General features: G+C 38.4%; 1 protein-coding gene and 1 pseudogene across 1 annotated transcript in view; both read left to right on the top strand.

The window, feature by feature from the left end:
• LOC122809275 (serine/arginine repetitive matrix protein 3-like) overlaps window positions 1-25,015 on the top strand; it is a 1,071,439-nt gene that overhangs the window by 890,905 nt on the left and 155,519 nt on the right. Inside the window, exon 4 of the mRNA XM_044080656.1 lies at window positions 9,929-10,063. Within this exon, the coding sequence (XP_043936591.1) occupies window positions 9,929-10,063 (135 nt within the window). The remainder of the gene's footprint in view (window positions 1-9,928; window positions 10,064-25,015) is intronic.
• On the top strand, window positions 17,714-18,280 carry LOC122807948 (annotated as a pseudogene).

Raw genomic sequence — 25,015 nt, 5'->3', positions numbered from 1 at the left:
TATCAGATTGTTTCCATGGAAACATGACGACCAGCTGCAGAATTGTTACTGTGAATACATGTATTTGGTAGAAAAAAGCCTTATAATTTTCAGTGTTTTTTTTTTCATTTACTTGTTCTCTCCAAAAACTTTCTACCAAATCAATCAAAGGTCCTTAATCTAGTTATTCACCCATGGAAGAATGAGAAAAGGCACATTAATTTCTTTTATTATGCTTTTTAAATATACTTTTTTTTACATTGCAGTGCCTATATTTCTTAAAACCAAACAAGAAGAAAGAGAAGGGAGAAGCAAAACAAAAAAAAAGAACAGCAGCACCCGTTTACAATCCCCATTACATGTACAAATAATGAAACAACAAACATTACTTCATACATTTAATGAAAGCTACATAGCACAAAATTGCTACTATTTAAAAGAAAAAAATCTTTACTTAGTTACCTTTTTTCCTTCTCTTCCTCTCCCAAAAGCACTTTTCTGAACATTAATGACATGAAGTAGGGCATATGCTTTAAAGTCCCCCTCAAGTCCAACAAATTCTGAAAAAAAGTCTAATATTTCCAGATTTTTCTTGTTCTGTCATATTTCACAAATATAATTATTGCATTATAATCCCATATTAAGTTATTGGTTTTATTACTATTCATCTCCAAAATCCTGTCTTTGCTTCATTTCCAATATAGTCTTGCTTCATCTAGTCAACTCTCATGCTTCCTTCCTTCTCCCCATCATTTTCTGTTAAAAATTTTGAAAAGGTTTCACAGGTGCAGTCCCTCTGTGGTCTTTAGTACCAGAAGAGCAAGAAGCAGAATCTCCTTCTGTTTCACTGCTTACTTTTTGTTGGACAAACTTTAGCATGTACGTCATCAAAAAAATTATTTTGTCCAGGGAAGAATATCTTGAAGACAGCTGGGTACAGCAGTTTGAATCTTACACCTGCATTTTGACATTTCCTGAATAGTGAAATAAATTTGCTCCTCTTCTGTCTGGTGTACAAATGAGTAATCATTCTCTACAAACACTCTGCTGTCTCCCACTTTTAGTACTTTGTCCTTTTGCCACAGTTTTGTCAGAATCAACACCTTCTGCTGGTAGGATTGCGTGTTTACTATTAAAGGTCTAGGTTGTTTTCTTATAGGTAGGTTTGGAGCATACACACAATATGCCCTTTCAACGAACAACTTCTGCTGTGGAATACCAGTCCAGTTGCTTATTTGTGCTGTTATAAAATGAATGCAGTCTGCTCCTCCCAGCTTCTCTGGTGTAGCTGAAAATGTCAGTTTTTTCCTCTATGTGCTCTGTCCTCTGTCCCATTCTATTATTTTTTTGTAACTTTTCTTCCTGAGCAGTTTCATATTCAGCCATCCTTTTCTTTATTTCAACCTCTGACTTTTGCAGCTTTATCATCTCATCTGAATATCTGTTTAAAGCTTCTTCCATTTTTTCCAGCCTTTTGTTGTTTGTGTTGATATACTCCATCAGTGTTTGTTTATTTTAATCAGGTCTTAATGCAGTTGTCTTATATCTTCCTGTAGGTTATTGGAAGCCATGTATGGAGGTTGCATTGCTTTTTGCTTTTTGCTGAACAGCTGCAGAATTTTCCCAAGTCATTGTTTTTTCCTCATTGTTTGTAGCTGATTTTTTTCCAGGTCTTCTGTATTTCTTTATTCCTGGCATCCAGGCACTGCACTTACTATCCAGTTACTGAAATGTACCCATAAACACAACTTACTGGCCTTCTTTGCTGAATGTTTTCACACTGGGAGAGCTAGAAACAAGTTGTTATTCAATGTGCAGCCATCTTGGAAGTCCGAGCTCAAGGTAGGTATATATAAGTTTGGAGCGTATTCCTTCTACATTTTATTTTTGTTGGCAGTACAAGTTAGAAATAAAGGAAAAGATGCAGGATTGTAGGCTTCTAGTACCATGCCTTTTGAACAGTATTATAAAATTACATTTGCTAAGCCATGTAACTCATAAAAGTATTCTCTGTTGAAACAGAAAAGTTTATTTTCTGTTGTGCATTAATGCTGGTAGGTTATTTTCTTGCCATTCTGAAGCTCTGTCAACAAACATTCTCTCCCTCACTTCTACATCTCTTTTTGACTCCCATCCCCTGTTCTCCCATTTTCACTTCTCATGCTGTCATTTCCATCTCTTTCTCTATTTATTCAAACCCATAACCTTTTACCATTAGTAAGATGTTGTCATCCTCCTCCAGCTCCATGCACGCTGTATTCTTATTTACTTCTAGCTTCTTTCTCCAACCATTCTGTTTCCACACCTCACTTCTTCAGTCTCTTAAAACATGATTTCTTCCATTGCAGCCAGAAACAGCTGCCACATCCCTTAGAGCACTTTGCACTATAGATGTCTTCATGAACAGTGAAACAGTCCATAGACTAGCAATGCCTTTTTGATTTGCTGTTTATTTATATCATTCTTTGCTGCTTCATGGCTATACAGAAGCTATAGCTCATGACTACATAAAAACTAAAAAGCTCTTCATTTTTCCTCTCTAACACAGTGTACAATTGGTACATCAAGAACATTTTCTGTATCTGTAATAAATTTAACATATGGCTGAAGGTCAGTCCATAAGTCAGCCTTACTAGAGGGCCTAAAGATTAAATAAATTCAGTCCCTTCTGGTTACCCCCCAAAAATGAAATCAATCTGTCAGTCAGTCAATCAGTCAGTCAATCAACACACACACACACACACACACACACACACACACACACACACACACACACACACACACACACACACACACACACACAAAAATAAATGAACAAATAATTAAATATGATTATTAACTTCTAATATTTTAGATTTCACATCAAACAGAAACATTAAACCTACAGGAAGATATAAGACAACTGCATTAAATAAGCCTGACCAGTCTGATCTGTAAGGCTATGGAGCAAATCATTATGGAACTCATAAATGGAGAGATTGGGAACCTCCAGTCGCTGGACCCCACACAGTTCAGCTTCGTCAAGGGAAGATCATGCCTCCTGAACCTGGTGGATTTCTTTGAGACAGTTACTCAGGCTATAGATAAGGGAAAGGAGGTACACACAGCTTACCTTGACCTTGCTAAAGCGTTTGACACCATTCCCCATTCAGGTATTATTGATAAGCTCACCAGCCTGAGCATAAACCCTTATGTCATAAGATGGATCGCAAACTGGCTCTCAGACAGATCCCATAAAGTAAGAGTAGCGGGATCTATGTCCGAATCCAGACCAGTAATGAGTGGTGTGCCTCAGGGCTCTGAACTGGGGCCCCTCCTGTTTGGCATATACTTCTCAGAAGTACAGGTAAGCACGGAAAGGCTGTGGCTGACTAAGTTTGCGGATGACTGCAGACTGGGTGATAAAATAGAGTCTCCGGCCGACATAGAGATCCTCCAGAAGGGCCTAAATGAGACTGATGCATGGTGTCAAAGCCATGGCCTCAAGCTAAATGCAAAAAAATGCATAGTAATCCCCTTTGAAAAAAACAGAGTACCCGAAAACTACAACATAGGAGGTAATCCCCTGAAATCTGAAGAAGAAATAAGGGATCTAGGGACCCAAGTAGATAGTCAGCTTTCCTTTGATAACCATGTTGCCAAAGTGGTTAGAAAATCCTTCTATGTGACCCATCTGATCACGAAAGGGTTCACATCAAGATCTAAGGATGTAATGGTGCCCCTCTACTCTTCCCTCATCAGACCCATTATTGAGTACAATGCACCAATTGGAATGTACCTGGCTAGACATCTCCAGCAGCTGGAGAGACCAAAAAGGTACCTAACCAAGAGGATTACTGGCCTCAAACAGTTGCCCTATGCAGCACGACTGAAAAAGCTAAGACTGCTCTCTGTTGCATACCACTTTCTCAGAGGCGATCTCTGTCTAACGTACAGAGCCATGTCCAACCCAGAATTGTTGAACATGCTCCTTCTTAGCAAAACCAAATCTATTCAAGCTACACGCTCTAGGGATATAAACCTCAACACAACAATGAATAGAACATGCTGGAGGGATAGATTCCCTTCGCAGAGACTTCCCTTACTATGGAACAGGGTCCTGATCTACATAAGACAGAGCCCCTCACTATCACTCTTCAAGAGGAACCTTGATGAGTGGATGGGTAACAGAAAATTCACACCGAGGATCACACCAACAGCACTACTAGATAGGGGCCAAGGGTACTAGCTGCTAGTACAAGGGTCTAGGGAACTACTAAAGGGGTGGTGAATACCGCACAACGTGGCTGGGCTAATATATGCCTTCGGGCAGATAGCCCAGTACCAACCTATGAACATATGAACCTATTAAGGAAACTGAAAAAATACAATACTAAATTAATAAATGTCAACATTTGTTGCATGGGACAAGCTTCCCAACACCTTCCCATATCCCTCGGGCTTACATATGCCAATTCCATGGCTGCATAAACTTGGAGGGAGAAATTGTTTATTTATTTATTGATTGATTGTCTTTTATTTACTGGGATGGTTCAGCTGGGCATTCAGGCCCATTTTCAGTGGAGGCCTGGGGAGAAAAGCTCCATTAGAGTTACAAAAAATGACAATTACAAAGAATTTACAGAGAAAAAAGAATCAGTTTCTTGATAGTCGAAATGGGGTTTTAGAATCATCCAGTGGTTAAGACAATCAAGACAGAGGTTAATACAATTTGATTTCTGTAGGAATCTTATACAGTAATAAGCAGGGTGCCTTTACATATATAGCAGTATACAAATTTAATTTACAAAGGAGTGATGAAAAGCAGTATACAGTTACAAATATAGATAGGATTTATTTACATTTACAGGACAAGATAAGACAGCTAGAAAGTTAGAGGTTGGTAATCTGAGAGAGAGATAGAGTCAGTCAGAGTGTGAACAAGAACAGAGCCAGGAGGAGACTATGTACTGTTTTTGTTGTAGTTGAAGTTAGATGCACAGCAGTCCTGTTTTAGTGGGATATGCAGGGGGTTCCACTGTTTATTGAGAAAGTATGAGTATAGTGAGTCTGCAGCTGTATTATGGGAATTAGAAGTTACTAGTAGGCTCTGATTACCTGAAAGAAGGCAATGTGTTGGGGAGTAGTGTTTGAGAATGTTTTGTATAGAAGGGCATGCATGCGGTTTGTGTATTATTTTGAGGGCAATTTGAAGCTGAGTAAATGTAAGGTGATTAGGTAGTTTTAGCCAGATGAGCTTCTTTAGTGTTAAGCAGAGATGTGTACTGTAGGATGCATTAGCTGCAAACGTTGCTATTTTGCTAAAGCATACCTCTAATCTATTTAGTAGGGTGGTTTGAATGTTGGTTAATATGGGGGATGCACAAAGGGAGGGGAGAAGGTATAATGCTTAGGATTTTTTTGATGAGTCTATGAGGTAGGGTTTGTTTCAGTAGAGGAAGCCCAGACTTTGATGAGTTTTCTTGATAACCTAGGTTCTATGCAGGTCAAAGTTTAAGTTGTCTGTTATGACTCCTAGTAGTTTGGTATTTGTTACAGTTTCTATGATGGTGCTATTTGTTGAAGTAATATTAATATGTGTACAGGCTCTGAAAGAGATCTGGGTATGAAAAGCATTACGTTTGTTTTTTTTTACATTTAGGAATAGCTGATGAGCCTTTAGTCATAATTCTATGGAAGTGGAGGAGTCTTGAGTCATTTGCTGAGCAGGTGATGTTGACATCATCAACCTATTGTACTAAGATCAGACGTTTACTGCCTTTTTGAGGTTGTTTGTGAAAATATTGAAATATACTGGACATAGAATTGACCCCTGTACTACACCAGTAGAAAATGGGATGAAGGTGGATAGGTTCTGATTCTATTTTATGGCCTGTTATCTGTTGAAGAGATAGCTACAGAACCAAGTAAGAGCTGAATGAGACAGTGAAAGGGAAGACAGTTCTTTGATTAGAAGTTGGTGGGATACTGTGTCAAATGCTTTTAACAGATCCAGGAACAGGAAGGATATTAGGTTACCAATGTTTCTGCTGGTATTTATGGTTTCTGAGAAAAAAAAAGCAGAGCTGCTGTGTTGTGGTGTGGTTGAAAGCCATGATGTTTTGGGGGGAGTAGTTTGTTGTTTATGAGATGGGTTAGGAGCTGGGAGTGTATGCATCTTTTTTTCTAAGCTTTTGGACAGAGGGGACAGAACTGCAGTGGGTGGTAGTTGTAGAGGTTTCTGGCTGTTCCACCTTTGTGAAGTGGTATAATATGTGATTTTTTTCCAGATAGTGGGTACATAGATTTCTGTAACAGATCTATTTATGAGTATTGAGATGGAGTTTGATAGGCTAACTTAAGGTACTTGGGTGGGAATTTGTCAGTAGCTGATGTAGTGGTTTTCAGTTTTTCTAAGTAATTTTTAATAGCTGAGGTAGGTATTTGGTGGATAGAAGAGAGACATATGGTGAGTATTCTTGGTGGGAATAAAGAGATGGGAGGGTACTTTAGATTCTAGTAGTGGGAGGACAGATTGAAGTGTGTTTTGAACTGGATGGCTATGGGGTCCATGTCTTTGTTTGTGGTAGGAGATGGGCTGGTGGTTTGACTAGGGTATGGTAGAGTTTTTATGTTTGTCCAGAATTGTTTGGGATTGTGGTGATGTTTGCCTTGAAGTGAGTGAAAGAATGAAAATTTGTCAATTCTGACCTGTTGTTTACATCAACTTCTAAGTTGCCTAAAAATTTGCCATTTTGTTGTGTTCTGTATTGATATATTTATACCATGCCTGTTGTTGTGTTCTGTATTTATATATTTATACCATTTCTTCCAGGCCTTTTCTCTATTTGGCATGTGCTATTTGGTTTCTTTGTTGAACCATGGAGCAAGGTTGCTTTTGCTACTTTTTGTTCTTATGGGAGCTAACACATTTATTATGTTATGGGATGTTTTATTGAAATGGGTAACAGCGTCAAATAGTGGTAATTCTTTTCAGAGTATTTCAGTTGTATTGAGAGAGATAGTTTATAAAGGAGTTTTTGTTAAAAGACAAGAGTCTATGTACTTATTTTAATACTGTACAATTGGGAGTGTGATTAGTTGTATTGTAATAAATGTGGGAAGATGGTCACTGATGTTGTCTGGGAGACAGCCGAAGGTGTTTATGTTTGAGGGTGAGGTGGTATGGATTCAGTCTAGTAATGAGTGCCTGTTTCTGTGCTTGTCTATTCTACTGGCTAAGGTGATTACCTGAGTGAAACTGAATAGGTTAGTAGAGAGGGTTGAGAGTCAGTGTTTACAAGTGAATAGTCTATACTCCTATCTCCAAGTATAGCAGTTTCTTTATTTACATTAGTGGAAAACCACTGAAGGAGGTCAAGAATGAGAATGTTGCCTTGGTGAATATATAAGGCAGCAAAGCAGATAGTTTTGTGCTTGCTCAAGTGTAGGAGGGTAATAGATGTTTCATTGTTGGGATATTTGAGGTGACTCAGTGGGTATCTGGTTGACGCTTAATGTGTTTTTAAAAAGTATTGAAACCCCTCAAGCTTTTTGGGTACTCTATTATTTCTTATTATATTGTATTCTGGGGGAAGGATTTCTTCATCTTTAGTGTTTGGTTTTAGCCAGGTTTCAATGATGACTGGAATGTCTGGGTTGTGTGTTGCAAGGTATGCATGCAGATCTGTCATTTTGTTTTAGATGCTTCTGAGGTTTATTTGCATTAATAGAAGGTTGTCGTTATGATTAGTGGGTTACGTGTTGGTAATGGTGGGAACTGATGGGTTGAAGTGGTTTGGTTGGTTTGAGGGGATGGTCCAGGGTCTGGGTGGATGTCACCAAAGAGTGGGAGAGTGGAAGTGTGGTGACAGAATTTGTACCATTTTTTTATATTTATCTCTTAGGTCTGACACTGATATATGGGTCTAGTCATGCACTTTGATGTAGCTGTAACTGAAGATGGCCTGAGTTCCTAATGGGTAAAGACTGTGTGCAATTTTATAGCTGATGGGGGTTTGTTTGTTGACTAAGAGTATAGAGCTGGGGAAAATAGAGTGATGGGGAAGGGGAGTGTGGTAAGATGTGGCAATGGTGTGTATACTTAGTATAACTGTGAGAGTAGACTGCAGGAGTAGCTTATTATACACAAGTTAGGGGAAGACAGAGTTAGCTGGGTGGAAGTTATATGTTATTTTGGTGGAGTAGATTGGGATAAGTTAGTTAGGTGGGTCTGTGATGAGTTTGCAATTTGAGGTGTTAGGCCAGTTGGATGTTTCAGTGAATTTAGTTGGTTCTTTTGTTGTAGGGGTGGGGGATAGAATTGTATAAGTTTAGATTAAGTGAGGGTGGATGGGAATAGGGGAGTGGAGTGAGCCTGAGCATAGAGAGGACGAATAGAGTGGGCTGAAAAGTGGCACAGACACCATGGGTAAACAGAAAACTATCTGTCAACCTGAAAGTTACATAGGAATGAGTAATAAAACTGTATTGAATTACTGAGATGAAAGAAGAGATTTAAGTGTATTATGAGTATGTGAACTATAAAGGTGTGTAAGACAGGCAGTATACTTGGGTAGTTTGGAAAAAGAACATTTGAAAAAAATGAGAAAATGTTTTTTTTCTTAACTTCTTTTAAAGCTAACCACAGTTAATACAAAAAGTGGAAGTTCTTTTTTCATTAGTTAGTGAAAACGTCAGAGCATGGATAAGGGAGGAAGTAAACCAACACAGAACTGCATGTGCAGGCAAAGAGGGAGAGTCACAAAAAGCAGTAGCTGGAAAGAGCAATTAAGAAAGTGCAGGCTACTACCAAGAGTAGGGTGTAGCTCATTAATTAGAGGGAAGGGGATGGGAAAGATTAAGGTGCAGTGGAGGCTATTTTTTATTCTAGTTAAAACAGACAAAAAGCAGACCACTAAGTACTGGCCAAACACAGTAGAGACATTAAACTTGGTACCATTTTCCACAGAGCATGACTAGAATAAAAGAATGAGTAATTAAATTCCCCTTACACTGAAGAAAAGACAAGTCTGTACATGTTTGCAGGGCTGGATGTTGTATTTATTCTGCTGTAGTCTTTGGGGTGTGGGTGTGTGCAGTCCGAAACTTTCTAGCAAGTGAAAGTGGAAAAATATCTCAAAAGAAAGGAATCACTATGGAACACACTTGGAAATTATACTGGAACATTTTCCCGTGGAAAAGAATGATCGGGGAGTACAGTTTCACCATTTCTATGTGGCAAGTTGGTTCTTCATGCAGTTTGCATTCGAGAAATGGTAGACAAGCCATTTTTTACAGATGAAGCATATTTCAGAGATTTGTATGCCACAGGAATTAATTTCAGGCTGTCAGTTCACATATGTAAAGGTAGATTTGTTAATCTGTAGCTGGGGTATAAATATCATTGGGACATTTTATGGACTTTTGACAATTTTTGTACTGAATTTAACATTTTGTTTAATTGTTCAGTGAAAACATGTCAGTGTCTGCAAATTTACTTTAAATTCAACAGCTCTAGCTTACAGCATAAGTGAAGCTGGAGCTGAAAGCCAGTAGGTAATTAACTTCGATTAGGGAGATGGAATGGTGTTCACCTGCTCATGTTTGAGCCACATGGTATTGGGATACTCAAGAAAATGGATTAGATAACATTAAATAGCCTATGCAGTTTAGCTAATTAACAAAAATGCAAACGTTACTGGGAAAAACAGAAGGCACTTTTGTCATGGTCTTTGCAATAACATGAAATCTGCTTATATTTTAATCGGTTTATTGGCACTCATATTTCAATTACTGTTGTGTTGGGGGATGGTATGGGTTAATCAGCCTCATCTGGGCCTGACAAAAGAAAGTAAAGATATGAAATTAATGACATTTCTAAAAAAATCAGAAAAGTAGAAACTCCATGATGAAAAAAAGTATTCTTTAAATCCTACTCAGTGTTTATATTTTCTCTTCCTTTTTATAGTATTAATGAAAATCATATGACAGATGGGAGTGGAGGCCTTATGGAATGCCCTGGCTGTGGAGTTGCCTACACTGTGGGGTGTGACTGCCATGCTGATTGCTACCGAAGGGAAACAGTAAGCCACAGAAAATACAGGTAGGTTGAAACCTTTCAGGCACTCACGGAAGAATGTAGAAATTAATAACTATGGTTGTTTACTTACTGTCAGATTATCATGCTCCATAAGGCAAAATAACTTTCAACAGCAGTAAATAACGATAAACTGTGTTCTCCTCCTCAGTGAAAGAACACCAATATCATCTTAGAATTTGCAGCATGCTCAGAGTTTTTTTGCTAAGTGGAGTGTTCAAGACACGCAGTCAGTACAAATTTCTCTTGCCAAATATACTGAAAATGTGAGCATTATTACACTCTGCTACCTGGTTTGAAATATCTTTTAATACAGTATAATGTCTTAATAACACCTACACTGGAATATGATTTCTGTTATTTGTAGTTGTTTTATTCTCCTTTATCTTTTTCTGCCCCCCCCGCACCTATTGCCATTGGTTACCTCCTCTCACAGATCAGCCTGTTTGCCCCCTATCCTATGTTGGCTAGTGATGGAGGTAAGATGTGGTCATACCACTCACCCTCTTAGAACAAGAAATGTGGACAAAGCCATAAATAAAAGTAGGACAAGGGTCCAAAAATAGGGACAATTTTTAAATATTGCTCTTACAAACTTAGAAATTTGTTAGAATAACAGGTTTTACATTAGAATGAATCTTCTGAAGGATATGAAGTCTGAAACTCAAATGTCTGTCATTATTTTCTAACTTTCATCTTTAATGATTTGCCAGAAAAACACAATTTTATAAAAAACGGACCAAAAGTATGAGGTCAAAATCTGGACATTCTGCAAAAATCTGTACAGGTGAGAGATATGGAGCTGGTTTGTGCAGAGGCCATCATTTGCACAGGTCAGGGTATTTTGATCCCTAGCCTCTGCTTCTGATGCCTTGACATGTATTAAGACAAGGCCTGCACTACTGACAAAGAGCACATCCATGCTTCTACACATTAGTTAGTTCCAACTACATAGCATGTCTACTGGGCAAACTAAGCTTGTCACTGTCCCATGTGTTGTTTACTGCCTCACCTGGCCACAGTTGTCAATACTGCAATGGGACCATGCTACGTCCCTCAGTTTAATTTCTCCAAGTCTTTTGGGTTTCTAATACAATGAACCCCATTCCTAAGTCAGGGTATGATTGAAGTTCATGAAATTAGTATTGTTTCAATCTTTGATGTTAAACAAACGTGCTCTTCACAGCACCTGCAATGTGCTTAAAATTGAATCCTTCTGCGATTCATACGGTGTTATGTGTATCAGTAGCATATCTAAGTATGACTGCAAATTCTTTTTTATTAGATTTGTTGCTCCTGCTACTAATGGAACTGTCTGGGTATCTTTCTTCCTCACTGCTCCCACTTCTACCTGGGAATCCTGGTATTTTATGTCTTTAAGAAACTGTAATTACTGGGAGTAGCAGTTTCAATGATCAATGCTACTTTTGTCTCTTTCTCCTGGACTACTATATCTGGTTTTCTCCTGTCTGTTTTTGAATTGTTGGTAATGGGTGATCCTCTTTTGTTGGTAATGGCTGATCCTCTTTTGTTGGTAATGGGTGATCCTCTTTTGTTGGTAATGGGTGATCCTCTTTTGTTGGTAATGGCTGATCCTCTTTTGTTGGTAATGGGTGATCCTCTTTTGTTGGTAATGGCTGATCCTCTTTTGTTGGTAATGGGTGACCCTCTTTGATACATACTTCACTATTCTCTACAATGCATTGTGGTTCATGTTTCCAATGCTTGTCAACTACTTCAATATTGTAGTGTTCGCACAATCCCCAGGCCAACAGTCTTGTCACAGTATTGTGCCTTTCTGTACATAGGCCCTCTGCCATGAGTGTATCACACTCAGCAACAAGATATACAACTTTTTCTTGTTCTTTTTTTTTTTTTAACAGAAACTGCATTTGTCTGTTTCTCCCATGTTTAATGGATTTTGCAAACTAAAGTGTATATAGTCCATTGTCCTTGGCCACCATTTTTAACCTTACATCTTTTGGTTTGAATTCACCTCTCCTTAACCACTCCTACATCAAATCCTGATCAACACAGGGTTGTTCAGGCGATCTCTGTACTTGCCATTCCGCTGATCCTTCTTCTTATATTCTTTCTTTATTTTTTTTGGCACATTTAATTGCTGAATTTTGTCTACTTCTAGTTTGATTTCCATTCTCACTTGATACTGAAATGCTTCTGCTAAACTAAACAGAAAAGACATTTTAGATGACTTCTCCCCATATTTTAAAACATTCACTATGTTTAGATCTGGTGAGGCCAGCAGATGATGTATTTGGTCCCATGACTGCAGATCTATACATGTAATCAATCTCGAGGAGGCCCATACTGCCTTTAGAATAAGGAATTTATATTGTTGGTATAAAGTGATTTTTATATATCATTTGATAAGCATGAAGAACTTTCTTCTTTTCCTGTCAAACTGATCAAACACCTTTTGGGGCGAGTCAGTCACCTCAAAACTGTAAGTTAGAACAGGAAGAGCAAATTGGTTTATAGCTTAGATTTTATTTCTAGATGTCAATGTAGTTTTTTTCAGTACTAATTTTAGTCTTCTGAAGTATTCCTTGCTGAGTTTTATGTGCATTTATGAATATTTTATTGCAGCTCCTTCATTGATTCTCAGATATTTATAAATTCCCTCCTGCTGATGTTCCTTTATATCACACTCCTGTCCCAGACTAATACTTTTTTGGTGCTGCAGTTTTCTTGATTTAAACATTGCTTTTGCACATTTATGAAGACCAAATGTCATTCTTGTATCATCTGAGAAAGTTTTCACCACTTGAAGTTATGGTTTCAACTCCTCATTTGATGAACAATACAGTTTGAAGTTACCCACAAAAAGGAGATTAGATGTCTTTGAAGTTTTTTTTTTTTTTTTTTCTGGGAGCCAGATTGTAACTATGGCCTAATCAGTTAAGTAAACAGTTTAATGGGTTAAGGGCAAGGTAACACAGCAGAGGTGACAGAGAATCACCATGGAATATGCTTCTTTGAACTTTTATCCCTGGGATAATAATTTGCCCTTTGTCATGGCTTAACTTCAATTTGGTTTGCCACTGTTTCATGGTCACTGTGAATTTTCTTAATAGCCCTAATTACTGTCTTCATCTGTTTTATCAAACTTATAATGTTTTGGATCTTATTTACTTTCTGTAACCTATTTCTTTCATCAATCATTATTTATTTATTTATTTATTTATTTACATTTGTTGACCGGGAGTGTCCGACTGGACGTAGGTCCATTTTCAGCGGAGGCCTGGGGAGAAAAGCTCCACAGTTAAAATAAACAGACAGTAGTTACATTGGATTACATAGCGATTAACAATTTAACATAGTAATTAATTACAAACATATTTACAGATGAAGAACATAGTACATCAGTAGACAACTAGAATCTTTATCTGCTAAGTACATAACAGACAATACCAAATGTTACAATAAGAAGTTCCTGCTGTATAATAAGTACTAGGCTTATGAGCATCTGAGCTTGCTATAATCAAGGTAGTTAGTAGGGTGGAAAGAAAGGTAGTGGTTGGATGGGGTGGGTGATATTAGAGTGGGAGTAATCATAATGTAGCTTGTCATCTCTATTAAATCAGGCAGCTCTTCCCTTAGATAATTTTCTTCTAGACTGAAACCAGCTTTTTTGCTCTCCATTTCCTGCAGGTATTCTACAGAAAGTTTCAGAACATCTTCCTGTGACACCTCCTCCTCAGATGCAACCTGCTTCATCTGCTGCTCCTTCATATGCCCATCACTCCACAACGTTGTTTACTTCAGAACTGACACCATTTCCTGCTCCTTCCCTTGGTGTGCAACTTCAACTAAACTTTTGCGCCAGTCTACAGAAGGCTGCAGAGCATAACCTTGTTGCATGTCTTCAGATGCCTCTGTTTCCAGATGTGTCTCCTTTGTCTGGGGACTCTGTGTTAGGTTTTCTATACTAAATCATTCACTTTACAGATAATCCATAACTTCTGTTTCTATTTGATTAACTTCTTCCTTACTAATCCTCTTTTCTGCTTTCCCCCTTTGTTTTCTTATTTTTTTGTATTGTACAATTTTCCATCTGTGGGTGCCTTTGCCTGCATTTCTCTTCAAATATCTTTGGTGCTGCTTTATTTAAATTGATTGGTTTTGTATTGTCCTTTGCATAACTATTGCACCATATTAGATCTCTTTTTCTTTCCCATGCTCATATTTCTTCTTCAGATATGTCTTGCTCCTCTTCCTGCCCCTTAATCTGGGGATGTAGAGACGTATTTTTCCATCATACTGCAACATTGCCTGTGGTGGATTTTCTGCAGTAAATCCTTCACCTTGCAGATAACCCATGACCTTGATTTATATTTAACTTCTACCATACTAATCTTCTTTACTAACTTCCCTCTTTGTTTACTTATATTTTGTGTTTTGAAAATTTCTACATCCGGATGCTTTTGCCTGTATTTCTCTTCAAACATCTTTGGAACTGCTTTTTTGTAATGATTAGTTTGTCTTTCTCCTTTGCATAAATATTGAACCATATCAGATCTCTTTTTTCCCCATGTCCATATTTCTTCTAATGTTATGTCTTTCGGCTTATCCCGGTTAGGGGTCGCCACAGTGGAACTCCGGTCCGCTAATGTTTGGTAGTGGATTTTTACGTGCCGAGTTACCAGCCATGATGCACACCCTTCAACAAAGGCACGCCCATTCACGCATGCCTCCACACAGAAGATGCTCTAGCTGAGAATCAAACGAGACAACGTCTTGCTATGAGGCGACAACACTACCGCATATTTCTTCTAATACCTTTCAAAAATCTCTGTGTTTTGTTCTTTATAATTTCACACTTCCTCTTTTTTCTTTTTCCATGTGAACCATAGATATTTTTTTTCCTGTGTAATGTTTTCCGTGGATCTGATGTATGTTTTTTCTCCATGTAATGTTTTTCATTGATCTGCTGTATATTTTTTTGTTCATGCTGTTTTCCATGGACTTTGCCATTTTTTTCCTGTGCAAGCATTTTTCTTTCCTCTTAATTTCTCTCTCTTAATCTTTCTGAATATTTTCTATCCTGAAGTTCTCTGTTTCTCAAATTATAGTAACAATAAAGAATTCCTTCCTTATCCTCAGTAGTCCACTTTGTCATCTTTATGGCTGTTTTTGGCTTGTCAGGTTTTGTGTTTTTTGTGGACTACTACTTCCTTCTACAATAGAGGTGCCATTAGAAGGAAGCCCACCCACAGAATGTATGAGATGATACTGACTAGTTCTCAACTTCTTACCTCCAGATTGAGCAATAAATCCAGAAATAATCAGTGACAATCAGGGACATTTTATTAATAAAAAAACACCTAAAAGACTCACATAGTGTCCTAATAAAGCAGATATCCACCAACAATCTGTGCAAATGGAATAGCTGAGGAAGTAAGATGAAATTGCAAATGTGTAACATCTTTGGGTTAAAACACTGATGTTTTTATTGATTTGGTTTGGCAGGGTTATTATGCAGATTTGTTTTTCTCATCTGCTATATCAGGGTGAGAGACAGATGTTCTTGAGCTAGGGGAGAGTCCTACAACCCATTTGTTCCTGCCTTCCTACATGGGATGTCTAGTTTGCCTGTTAGTTTCCTCTCATGTTGAGAGCCAGGTGGGAGACAACAGGTTAGCTTCCAAAGTCCAGCAGAGCAGCCAACAATCCCCCTTGGAGCATCCTCCCTCCCACCTTACAGCAGCTGTCATGAGCTCCACCTGTTTGTTGCATACTGCAGAACACAAGCAGTGCAACATGTGCTCAGCAGACCCATGATCCAAAGGTGGAACACCTAGTGCTTCTTCTTGGTGTCACCCAAATGGCAAGCCAGAGCCAAAGGTCTCCCTCCAGGAGGGGTGGCCCAACAGCAGATGTTGTCTACCAACCTCTTCTGCCAGATTCATAAGATGCCTACATTGCTATTCAGGCTTGGGTTGTGTGGGCAATAGTCAGAATGTTTTCCTTTTATGCCACCAGAAGAGGCATTGTGCAAAATGTTTTGAGCTTGAATCACTTCATATCATAACAGCGGGCATGCACAGCTGTCCTTTTTTTATAAATGCAGTGCTGTGAATCTGTGAATTACATATCATGAGCCATGAACTAATGGAAATACACTACAATGTTGTGAAACTCTTTGTGGCATGATAAAGGTCATATACTGGTACCCATTTAATAGACTATAAGTGATATGAATTGTGTAAGCATAACACACCACAAGGAGGGTTATTTATTGTGCAATAATATCACAGATGGGGTGACTATTTATTTGTTTGTCTTTTTTGTTGGAAGTATTCAAATGCCTGAATCCTAGCCATCATACAAACAAACAAGGCAAAAACAGAAACAGAATGATTAAAAGGTGATAAATCCAAAGGGGGAAAAAACTACAAGACATCTTAAAAAAGAAAAAAATCAAGTAGGATTAAAAATGAATACATCTAAAATCAGATGAAATAGATGGGCTTCTTAAACTGACTGGGCTTCAGTGACTTCCTAAATGAATATTCAGAATTGCACTTCTGAATCAGGACATGTTGCTAGTACCACATGACCAGATAAATTAGGCCAAAAAAGAACTTGCCTGATATCACTAAACAGATCTGTGGCACCATCAGCAGCAAGACTTGAGGTGACTAGAAAGGACATGGGGTTTTAGCAAACCTTTTAGATAATCAGAACCCAGGTTGCAAAGGGTAATTGTAGGTGAAGATCGAGATCTTAATGCCAGATCCGACCATATTCAGCAGCCAGTTTCAGGTCACCATCCATAAGACAAAGGCAAAGCACACTGCAACAGTCCACATATGGAACAATCAAAGCCTGAACCACCACTCCTAAGTCCAAAAATGAAATGAAGTGCTTTATCAGGGTTATATTCTTAAGATGGAAACAGGTTTCTTGGCAATGGCTGAAGCCTGGTCTTTTGAGTGTTAACCTACAATTAAGGAAGAGAACATGACCTGAGTTTTGACTGGGATGAGCTTAAGATGACCATGTATCAGTTATTAAAAGATCAAAGTCAAGCAATCATTTAAGGCAATTAAATCACTGAGTGTCGTACTCCTCTTTTATAATGGTTCATTTCTGAAAACTTTCTTGGATATAGTAGACTGCGTGATGTTATTTTTCAGTGTCTTTTCTGCCACTGCAGTTCACTACTGAGTTAGAATTCTCAATTTTGCAAAGACTATGCCGTGGTGGTGCAGCGATAGCATTGCTGCATCACAGCCAGAGGTTCTCCCGTTCGATTCTCAGCTGGAGCGCCTTCTGTGTGGAGTCTGCATGTCCTCCCCATGGTCGAGTGGCATTCACAAGATATGATGAATGGGCATGCCTTCGTTGAAGGTTGGGTGTCGGACTGGCACCTCGACACCGTAAAATTCGACTGCTAATTATTAGCGGACCGGAGGTCCTCTGTGGCGACCCCTAACTGGGAAAAGCTGAAAGAAAAACTTCTGCTGGGAGATTAGATCAGTCATTCCATAATAGGTTATTTCAGTTCTATCCTTTAAGATTACATCAGGGTTAGGCAATGCAGAGTGGATAAGCTGTAGAATTTTTCCCATTTATTAAATAGTTATATTTTCAGTCTGCTGATATGAGTCAATTTCTACTTTCTTTTTCTTGATGGCTTTCATGTTCCTAGAGCGGCTGCTAAAAGTAGATTTATCTACTAGCAAGGCTGCCCTAACGTGTAAGAGAATACCTAAATCAAAGGAAATTGTGTCTTCGACCTCCTCTGATAGATAATCGGATAGAGATTCTGACAAAAAGGCCAAAAAGAAGAAAGAGGGTGTAGCTGAAAGATCAGCAAAAAAACAGAAAACTAGTGGGGAGAGTTCAAAAGGTGGTTCAGCCTCCAAAGGCGGCGATAAAGATGATAACATGTTTCAGATTGGTAAAATGAGGTATGTCAGTGTTCGAGAAATTAAAAGTAAAGTCCTAATTGACATCAGAGAATACTGGATGGATAAAGAAGGTAATATGAAACCTGGGAAAAAAGGTATTTCTTTGAGTCGAGAGCAATGGAATCATTTAAAAGACCAGATGTCTGACATTGATGATGCAATTAAACGATTCTAAAATTCAGCGCCACACAAAAACGTTCCTGCCATTTTACTTGACTCTACATTTGCTTCCATTTTCTTATTGAAAAGCGCAGCTTGTTTTTAAGTTTATATCTGTGTGAATGGGGTAGAGATTTGTAACTTGAAACTTTCTACTTGTGTATAATAAAGTATAATGCAAAGTCCATTTTTATGGAGTGAATTTGTGTATCCTCTCTGATTAGAGAGGGAGGGATTTGTTTGTGTTGTACAATGAACCAGAACTGGTTGGAAAAAAAAAAAAAGTAGATTTAATGTTGTGGTTGCAGTTTCTTCCCTCAATGGGCCAGAAAATTAAAAAAAGCAATTTCAGTGTTTCTTTTTCATTTGAAATAATTATATGTTTTGATCTATTTTTATAGAGCACATGCTGATTGACTGAGGGTATGGTTCTTCATTCTCCACACACACACACACACACACACACACACACACACACACACACACACACACACACACACACACACACACACACACACACACACACACACACACACACACACACACACACACACACACACACACAAATTCCTTTTTATTGTTCAACATGTAATGACATAAATCTTTTGCTACCATTACATGCAGACTTGTACTGCCACCCATCCTGTAGGTGATGCTGTACATTTTGGTATGCTATAACACGCATGTAACATTTACCATGTAATACTGTGCATACCTTTACAGCATAACACGCAGACTGTATACTGCTTTCCATCCAGTATTATGTGAGTACAACCACAGGTTTCTTTATGGTATGGAACACATGCTGCATACGGCTATTGGTTTAGTATTGTGTCTTACAGTGGAATTCTCTTCATGGTATAATGCGGCTATGTAATACTATCCATCCCATATTCAAACTCTAAGGCTTTGATTCTGTTCTATCATAACATTAAGACTGTATTCTTTGTTGACTATCCAGTATTCATTGTGTGGTGATGAGAATCCCTTTGTCACATAGCACATGAACCATATACTTCTACACAAATAATAACCAGTTGTAATATTGTAATTTTTTTATGACATACCATACAAGCCATTACCATTGTTAATATCTGTTATGCACAGTATGATAAAAACTCCTTTGTGATGCAAAACACAAACCATGCACTGATACTTGTCTAGTATTTAGTTTGTGCTGGTTCAAATCTAGCAGTGGAATTGATGGGAAATGCTGCTATACAGGTATTGCAACATAACACTAGAGTGCATTACAGATAGTATATCACAACAATGCATCAGAAATACATGATGATATAATAATGCATCAGAGATGCACTGCAGCATAACACAACGATGCATCAGAGCTACTCTGCAGTATAACAATTTATCAGAGATACACTGCAGTATAACACAACAGTCCATCAGATGTATGCTGGAGTATAACACTACATCAGAGATGCAGTATAACACAACAGTGCATCAGAAATACACTACAGTATAACACAACAGTGCATCAGAGCTAACCTACAGTATAACATTGCATCAGGGATACACTGCACTATAATGTGACAGTGCATCAGAGATACAATGCAGTATAACACAACAGTGCATTAGAGATACACTGCAGTATAACACAACAGTGTATTAGATACAGTCTTCAGTATAATGTAACAGTGTATCAGAGATACAATGCAGTATAACACAACAGCATATTAGAGACACTCTGCAGTATAACCTAACAGTGTATCAGATGTATGCTGGAGAATAATAATGCATTACAGATATACTGCTGTATAACACAACAATGCATCAGAAACATACTGCAGTATAACACAACAGTGTGTCAGAGAAATGCTGCAGTATAACACTGCATAAAAGATGCACTGCAGTTGACATTGTGTGAGAGTTACACTATACTACCAAATCAAAAAACTCAGCAGGCGACTCCTTGTTCTCTAACTCTGTCGGAAAAGTATGGAATCATTACCACCTGACCTTACATCTCAGACCTCACTCCCACTTTTTAAAAGGAATCTAAAAATATTTCTCAATAACCACTGGTTATGCTCCTGTACCAACCCTGACTAACTTTTTTCCTTTACTCTTATTTTCAGCCTACATTCACTACAATCTTCCCTACAATACCTCTATATACTATGTTCTGCATACAAATCTATCTTTATATGTATATTATTGTTATTGTTTACTTTGAGTAGTATAACTATGTACAACTATTAAAAAAATTTTTAATTTAATTAATTTTTGTTATTTTGTTATAATGTTTATGTAACAATGGTTGCTTCTTACTTTGTAAAGCTTATTCATTTTTTGTATGTTTTCCTGGAGCTTTTCTCCCCGGGCCTCTACTGAAAATGGACATGTATCCAGTTAGACTAGCCCGGTCAACAAATGAAAAATAAATAAATAAATAATAGTGCATCACAGATATACTACAATATAACATTGTATCAGAGATATGCTGTACTATAACGCAACAATCCATCAGAGATAACTTACAGTACAACACTGCATCAGAGATACACTGCAGTATAACACAGTGCATCAGAGATACAGTGCAATATAACGCAACAGTTCATCAGAGATACTCTGTACTGTAACACAACAGTGTATCAGAAGTATGCTGGAGTATAACACTGCATTAGAGATATACTGAAGTATAACACAAAAGTGCATCAGAGATACACTGCAGTATAACATAACAGTGCATTAGTGATACACCACAGTATAACACAGCAGTGCATCAGATGTATGCTGGAGTATAACACTGCATCAGAGATGCAGTATAACACAACAGTGCACCATAAATACACTACAATATAACACAGCAGTGCATCAGAGATATGCTGCTAACAGTGCATCAGAGATATGCTGCTGTATAAAAAAGTACATCAGAGATACACTGCAGTATAATACTGTATCAGAGATATGCTGTAGTATAACACAACAGTTTATCAGAGATACCCTACAGTATAACATTGCATCAAAGATACACTGCATTATAATATAACTGTGCATCAGAGATACACTACAGGATAATATTACAGTGCATCAGAGGTACACTGCAATATAACACAGTGCATCATAGATGCACTGCAGTATAACACAGTAGTACATCAGAGATACACTGCAATATAACAGCGCATCAGAAGTATGCTGGAGTATAACACTACATAACAGATATACTAAAGTATAACACAACAGTGCATCAGAAATATACTGCAGTATAACAGATCAGTGCATCAGAGATATGCTGCAATATAACAAAGCATCAGAGATATGCTGATGTATAACACAACAGTGCATCACAGATACACTACAATATGAAATTGCATGAAAGCTACACGATAGTATAACACAACAGTGCATCAGACATACACTACAGTGTAACACTGCATCCGAGATACATTCCACCATAACAGTACATCAGAGATATAGTGCAGTATAACATTTGCACATCAGAAATACACTGCAGCATAACATTGCATCAGAGATACACTGCAGTATAACACAACAGTCCATCTGAGATACACTGCAGTCTAACACAAGTGCATCAGAGATATAGTGCAGTATAACAGTGCATCAAAGATATAGAGGGCTAAATGCTGAAAAACAGTAACATGAAAGAACGGGTAGGCAGGTTGTCATGATAGATGCTAGCTTAGGCAGAGTGAGTATTGTCTGCACCAGGATACAGAAGGAGGAAGGGGACAGGAAACTGGTATTTTAAGGAAGTATAAGGCACAAGGATCGTACATGCTGCCTTCCATGGTCCTCAGGAATCTAGCTGTATACTCTGACAGATCACTGATCAGGCAGAAGTGGCAAGAGGGATACTTGTTTTAGTGAAACAGGAAGTAAAATCTAAGGAAGTACAAGTCTGCTTTACTGACACTGATACCAGGAAAGCCATAGTGAAAAATGCTGAGGGAAAATCATGTTGCTTTCTTAAAGGACACCAATCTTCAGTTTAACACCCAACATCTATCCATGGCTAGAAGGAACTGTCAAACCAGTTTTATGCCCAGGTAGCATGAAAACTTAGCTATATATTCTTGTGGGTATGCTTTGCATGAAATTCAGAAAAGGCTTTGACTCCAACACAGATGCAGACCTCTCAGCTGTCCCTCTTTTGGAGGAATGTTCCTATTTTCAAGCCTGATTTAGTCCTGCACAGGATGTTTCTTAGTTTTGGAGGTATGCCCCTATTTTCAGTATTAATTTACCCCTTCCCACTATTTTCCGAATTTCCCTCATCACATGTGATTCTTTACATGTGTAGTACAAAGAAAACCACATTATATGACCAGTATACTTCTGGCAATAATAATTTAAGGAAAGAGGCACACATCTTACATCTCCCTTTTTCTGAAGTAAGTATAAAGGCCTTGCATGGCAGAATTTTGTATTTTCCCCAGAAAAGCATTACGCAAGGAAATGCTTCATCCCTCCTTCCATTTTCCACCCTGCTGCCAAACACCTGTGCTCTTAGTCAAACCTGGGTCACTGGCACATACCTTGCCAATGCACCAGCAAGTCAGCTAGAATGTGGAGTGTCTGAACAGTAGGATATTGGTGGTTGTGGTGAGAGGGATAATGGTAAGAATAAGACATGAATGGTGGGATATTACAGGGGCTGTGCCTGAATTTGGTACTTGTCAGTGTATTTATTTCAGGCAAGTCAGAGGGAGGAGGAAACAGATGCATACTCTCTATGAATGGCACAAAGATACCTGCAGCAGTTAAGGATGGTGAGTGGGAGAGTTTGTGGAAGGACTTCAAAAGGCAGGATAAGAGGGCTTGAGACTCAGTGCAGGAAATATGAAGTAGCAGAGCTGAGCTACGTTTTAAACAAGATGTGCCAGCAAGGGGGGGGGGGGTGGTGAAAGTAATGACAGCAGATCAGGCAACGGATCTGAGAATGTTAAGTATACTTAGGCTGGACCACCAGGAACAGAGATAGAGGGCTGTGGTATCCTCGGGAGGATTGAGCCCAGAAGCAAAGAGTTAATGCTTTCACTTTACTGGGCTATGATCAGGCCAAATCTTAAGGAGAGCGTGCAGTTCAACAGGACATTGCATGGAGAGGGACAGCAGGTCACTGGAAAGAGTCTGGATGAAGGTCACCAGGATGTGCTGGATGCAGGGGAATGTTCTGAGTACAGATTTAAGAAGCTGAGCTTCCCCTTATTAGAGATTAAAAGAGACTGAGAGGGCATACTATTACTGCACAATATGATGTCAGGGGATATAAAGGAGTCATTATCATGAACACTTTGGAAGATGAGTATTAGATTATAGGGGCTTACTTCTTACTGGGGCTTTCACATTATTTTTCTGGGAGAAGACTGTTGACTATGGAAAATGTTATTGGAATACGTGGTAGACAAGGAGTCTACAGAAGTATTCAAGAGGAAATGGAACAGGCGGAGAAAGGAGAAGGGAGCACAGAGGGAAAGAGGGGAGGTAGAGTATTAAAAGTGCTTAAAGGGCTGACTGTGTAGGCTGCACCCTCATTCTTCAATCATCCAAATGTAAATGCAACCAAGAGAACATGTCAGCATACATTTATTCTTTCATTTTGGTAGTGGAAGGATCAGTATTCAGACTATTCAAGTCTTGATGTCTGTCTTCTTGCAAATTCTTTTGTACTTCATAAATGTGTTAGCACTGGGTCTATATTATTTTATATTTTTGTATATTTTCATAGCGAACGGAGTTAGCTGAACATCGTTAGAAGTTTGTCCTTTTCCCCACTGTAGTGCGATCCTGGATTTGATATATATAAATGGGGGGTATTGGGGGCATAGCCCCCTACCTTGGTGGGTTTGAAATAATGCAGTGTGTGTGATGGTCGCTGTGGTGGACAAGTAATTTTCTTTCCTATGAAAAATGTATGCTGATGTGAATGTTCGATGAATGGCTGTTTGATGCATTGTGTTCAGTAAACAGCTGTTCACTGTAAGTAGTTTTCAACAAAATAATATAGAAGCATTAGCATTTTATCACTGTGTATGTTTGTTAGAACCAAATCTTTCAGCCTTTTTTCTTTCATATGAGACCTCAGTCTAAGTACTGATAATCTGCATTTTGCTAATTATGTTTCACATTCACTGCTTGAAATACAGAATATTCCATGAGATCAGTTCTTGTTCCCAATGCTTGTGATATAACAGCTCACCTGTGCAGCAGTGCAGGTCCTGTGCTTTTTGCATGCAGGTTGGCTGGATTGCCATGATGCTAGAGATAAGCTGTTGTGCTAATGTAGTTTTCTAACACTCCTGAGGCATGTACTGTCTTTTTCATCAAGGAAATTATCCAAGAAAGTAGCTGTCCATGTTTGCCATAGCATTCTTCAAAGCTATCTTTTTCCACATTTTCTCAGTCGAACTGTCTTATTGATACTCATGGCTTAGCCGGCACAATTGCTACATTATCTGTGAAATGGGCCAAATTGGAAGTCATTGGTGGTTCCCAGTGTTTAATGGAGTAGTTTGAGAATGGCTCACATACTTCTTGGCTCTCCCTACATCTAATGCTAATCCTTGACTGGAACTACTCACTACTGGTAAGTATGGAAGATATTTTGAAGTTCAAAATAATGGCCATTAGAAATAGTGCAAGATACCTGTGCTACATTTTCACTCCTTACAGATCAGTATGTAATCTGCTCTGAGATGGTAACTACAACACAATGCAAATAAATCACTAGACACTGATGTCTTATTAATCAAAGTGTCATGTGAGGCACCAGTGTTGTAATATATCCTTCCACCCATTCATTTTCAAAATCTAGTCCCATACAACAACATCTCCTGTCACCACTATGCTGTGGAAGATTTGACCTTTGAGATATACTTCT

The sequence above is a fragment of the Protopterus annectens genome, chromosome 8.part0 (genome assembly GCF_019279795.1).
Source record: "Protopterus annectens isolate FY-2018-M chromosome 8.part0, PAN1.0, whole genome shotgun sequence".
NCBI classification, from domain to species: Eukaryota; Metazoa; Chordata; order Ceratodontiformes; family Protopteridae; genus Protopterus; species Protopterus annectens.
Note: the sequence above shows the minus strand (reverse complement) of the source record. Positions and strands in the feature narration are given on the sequence as shown.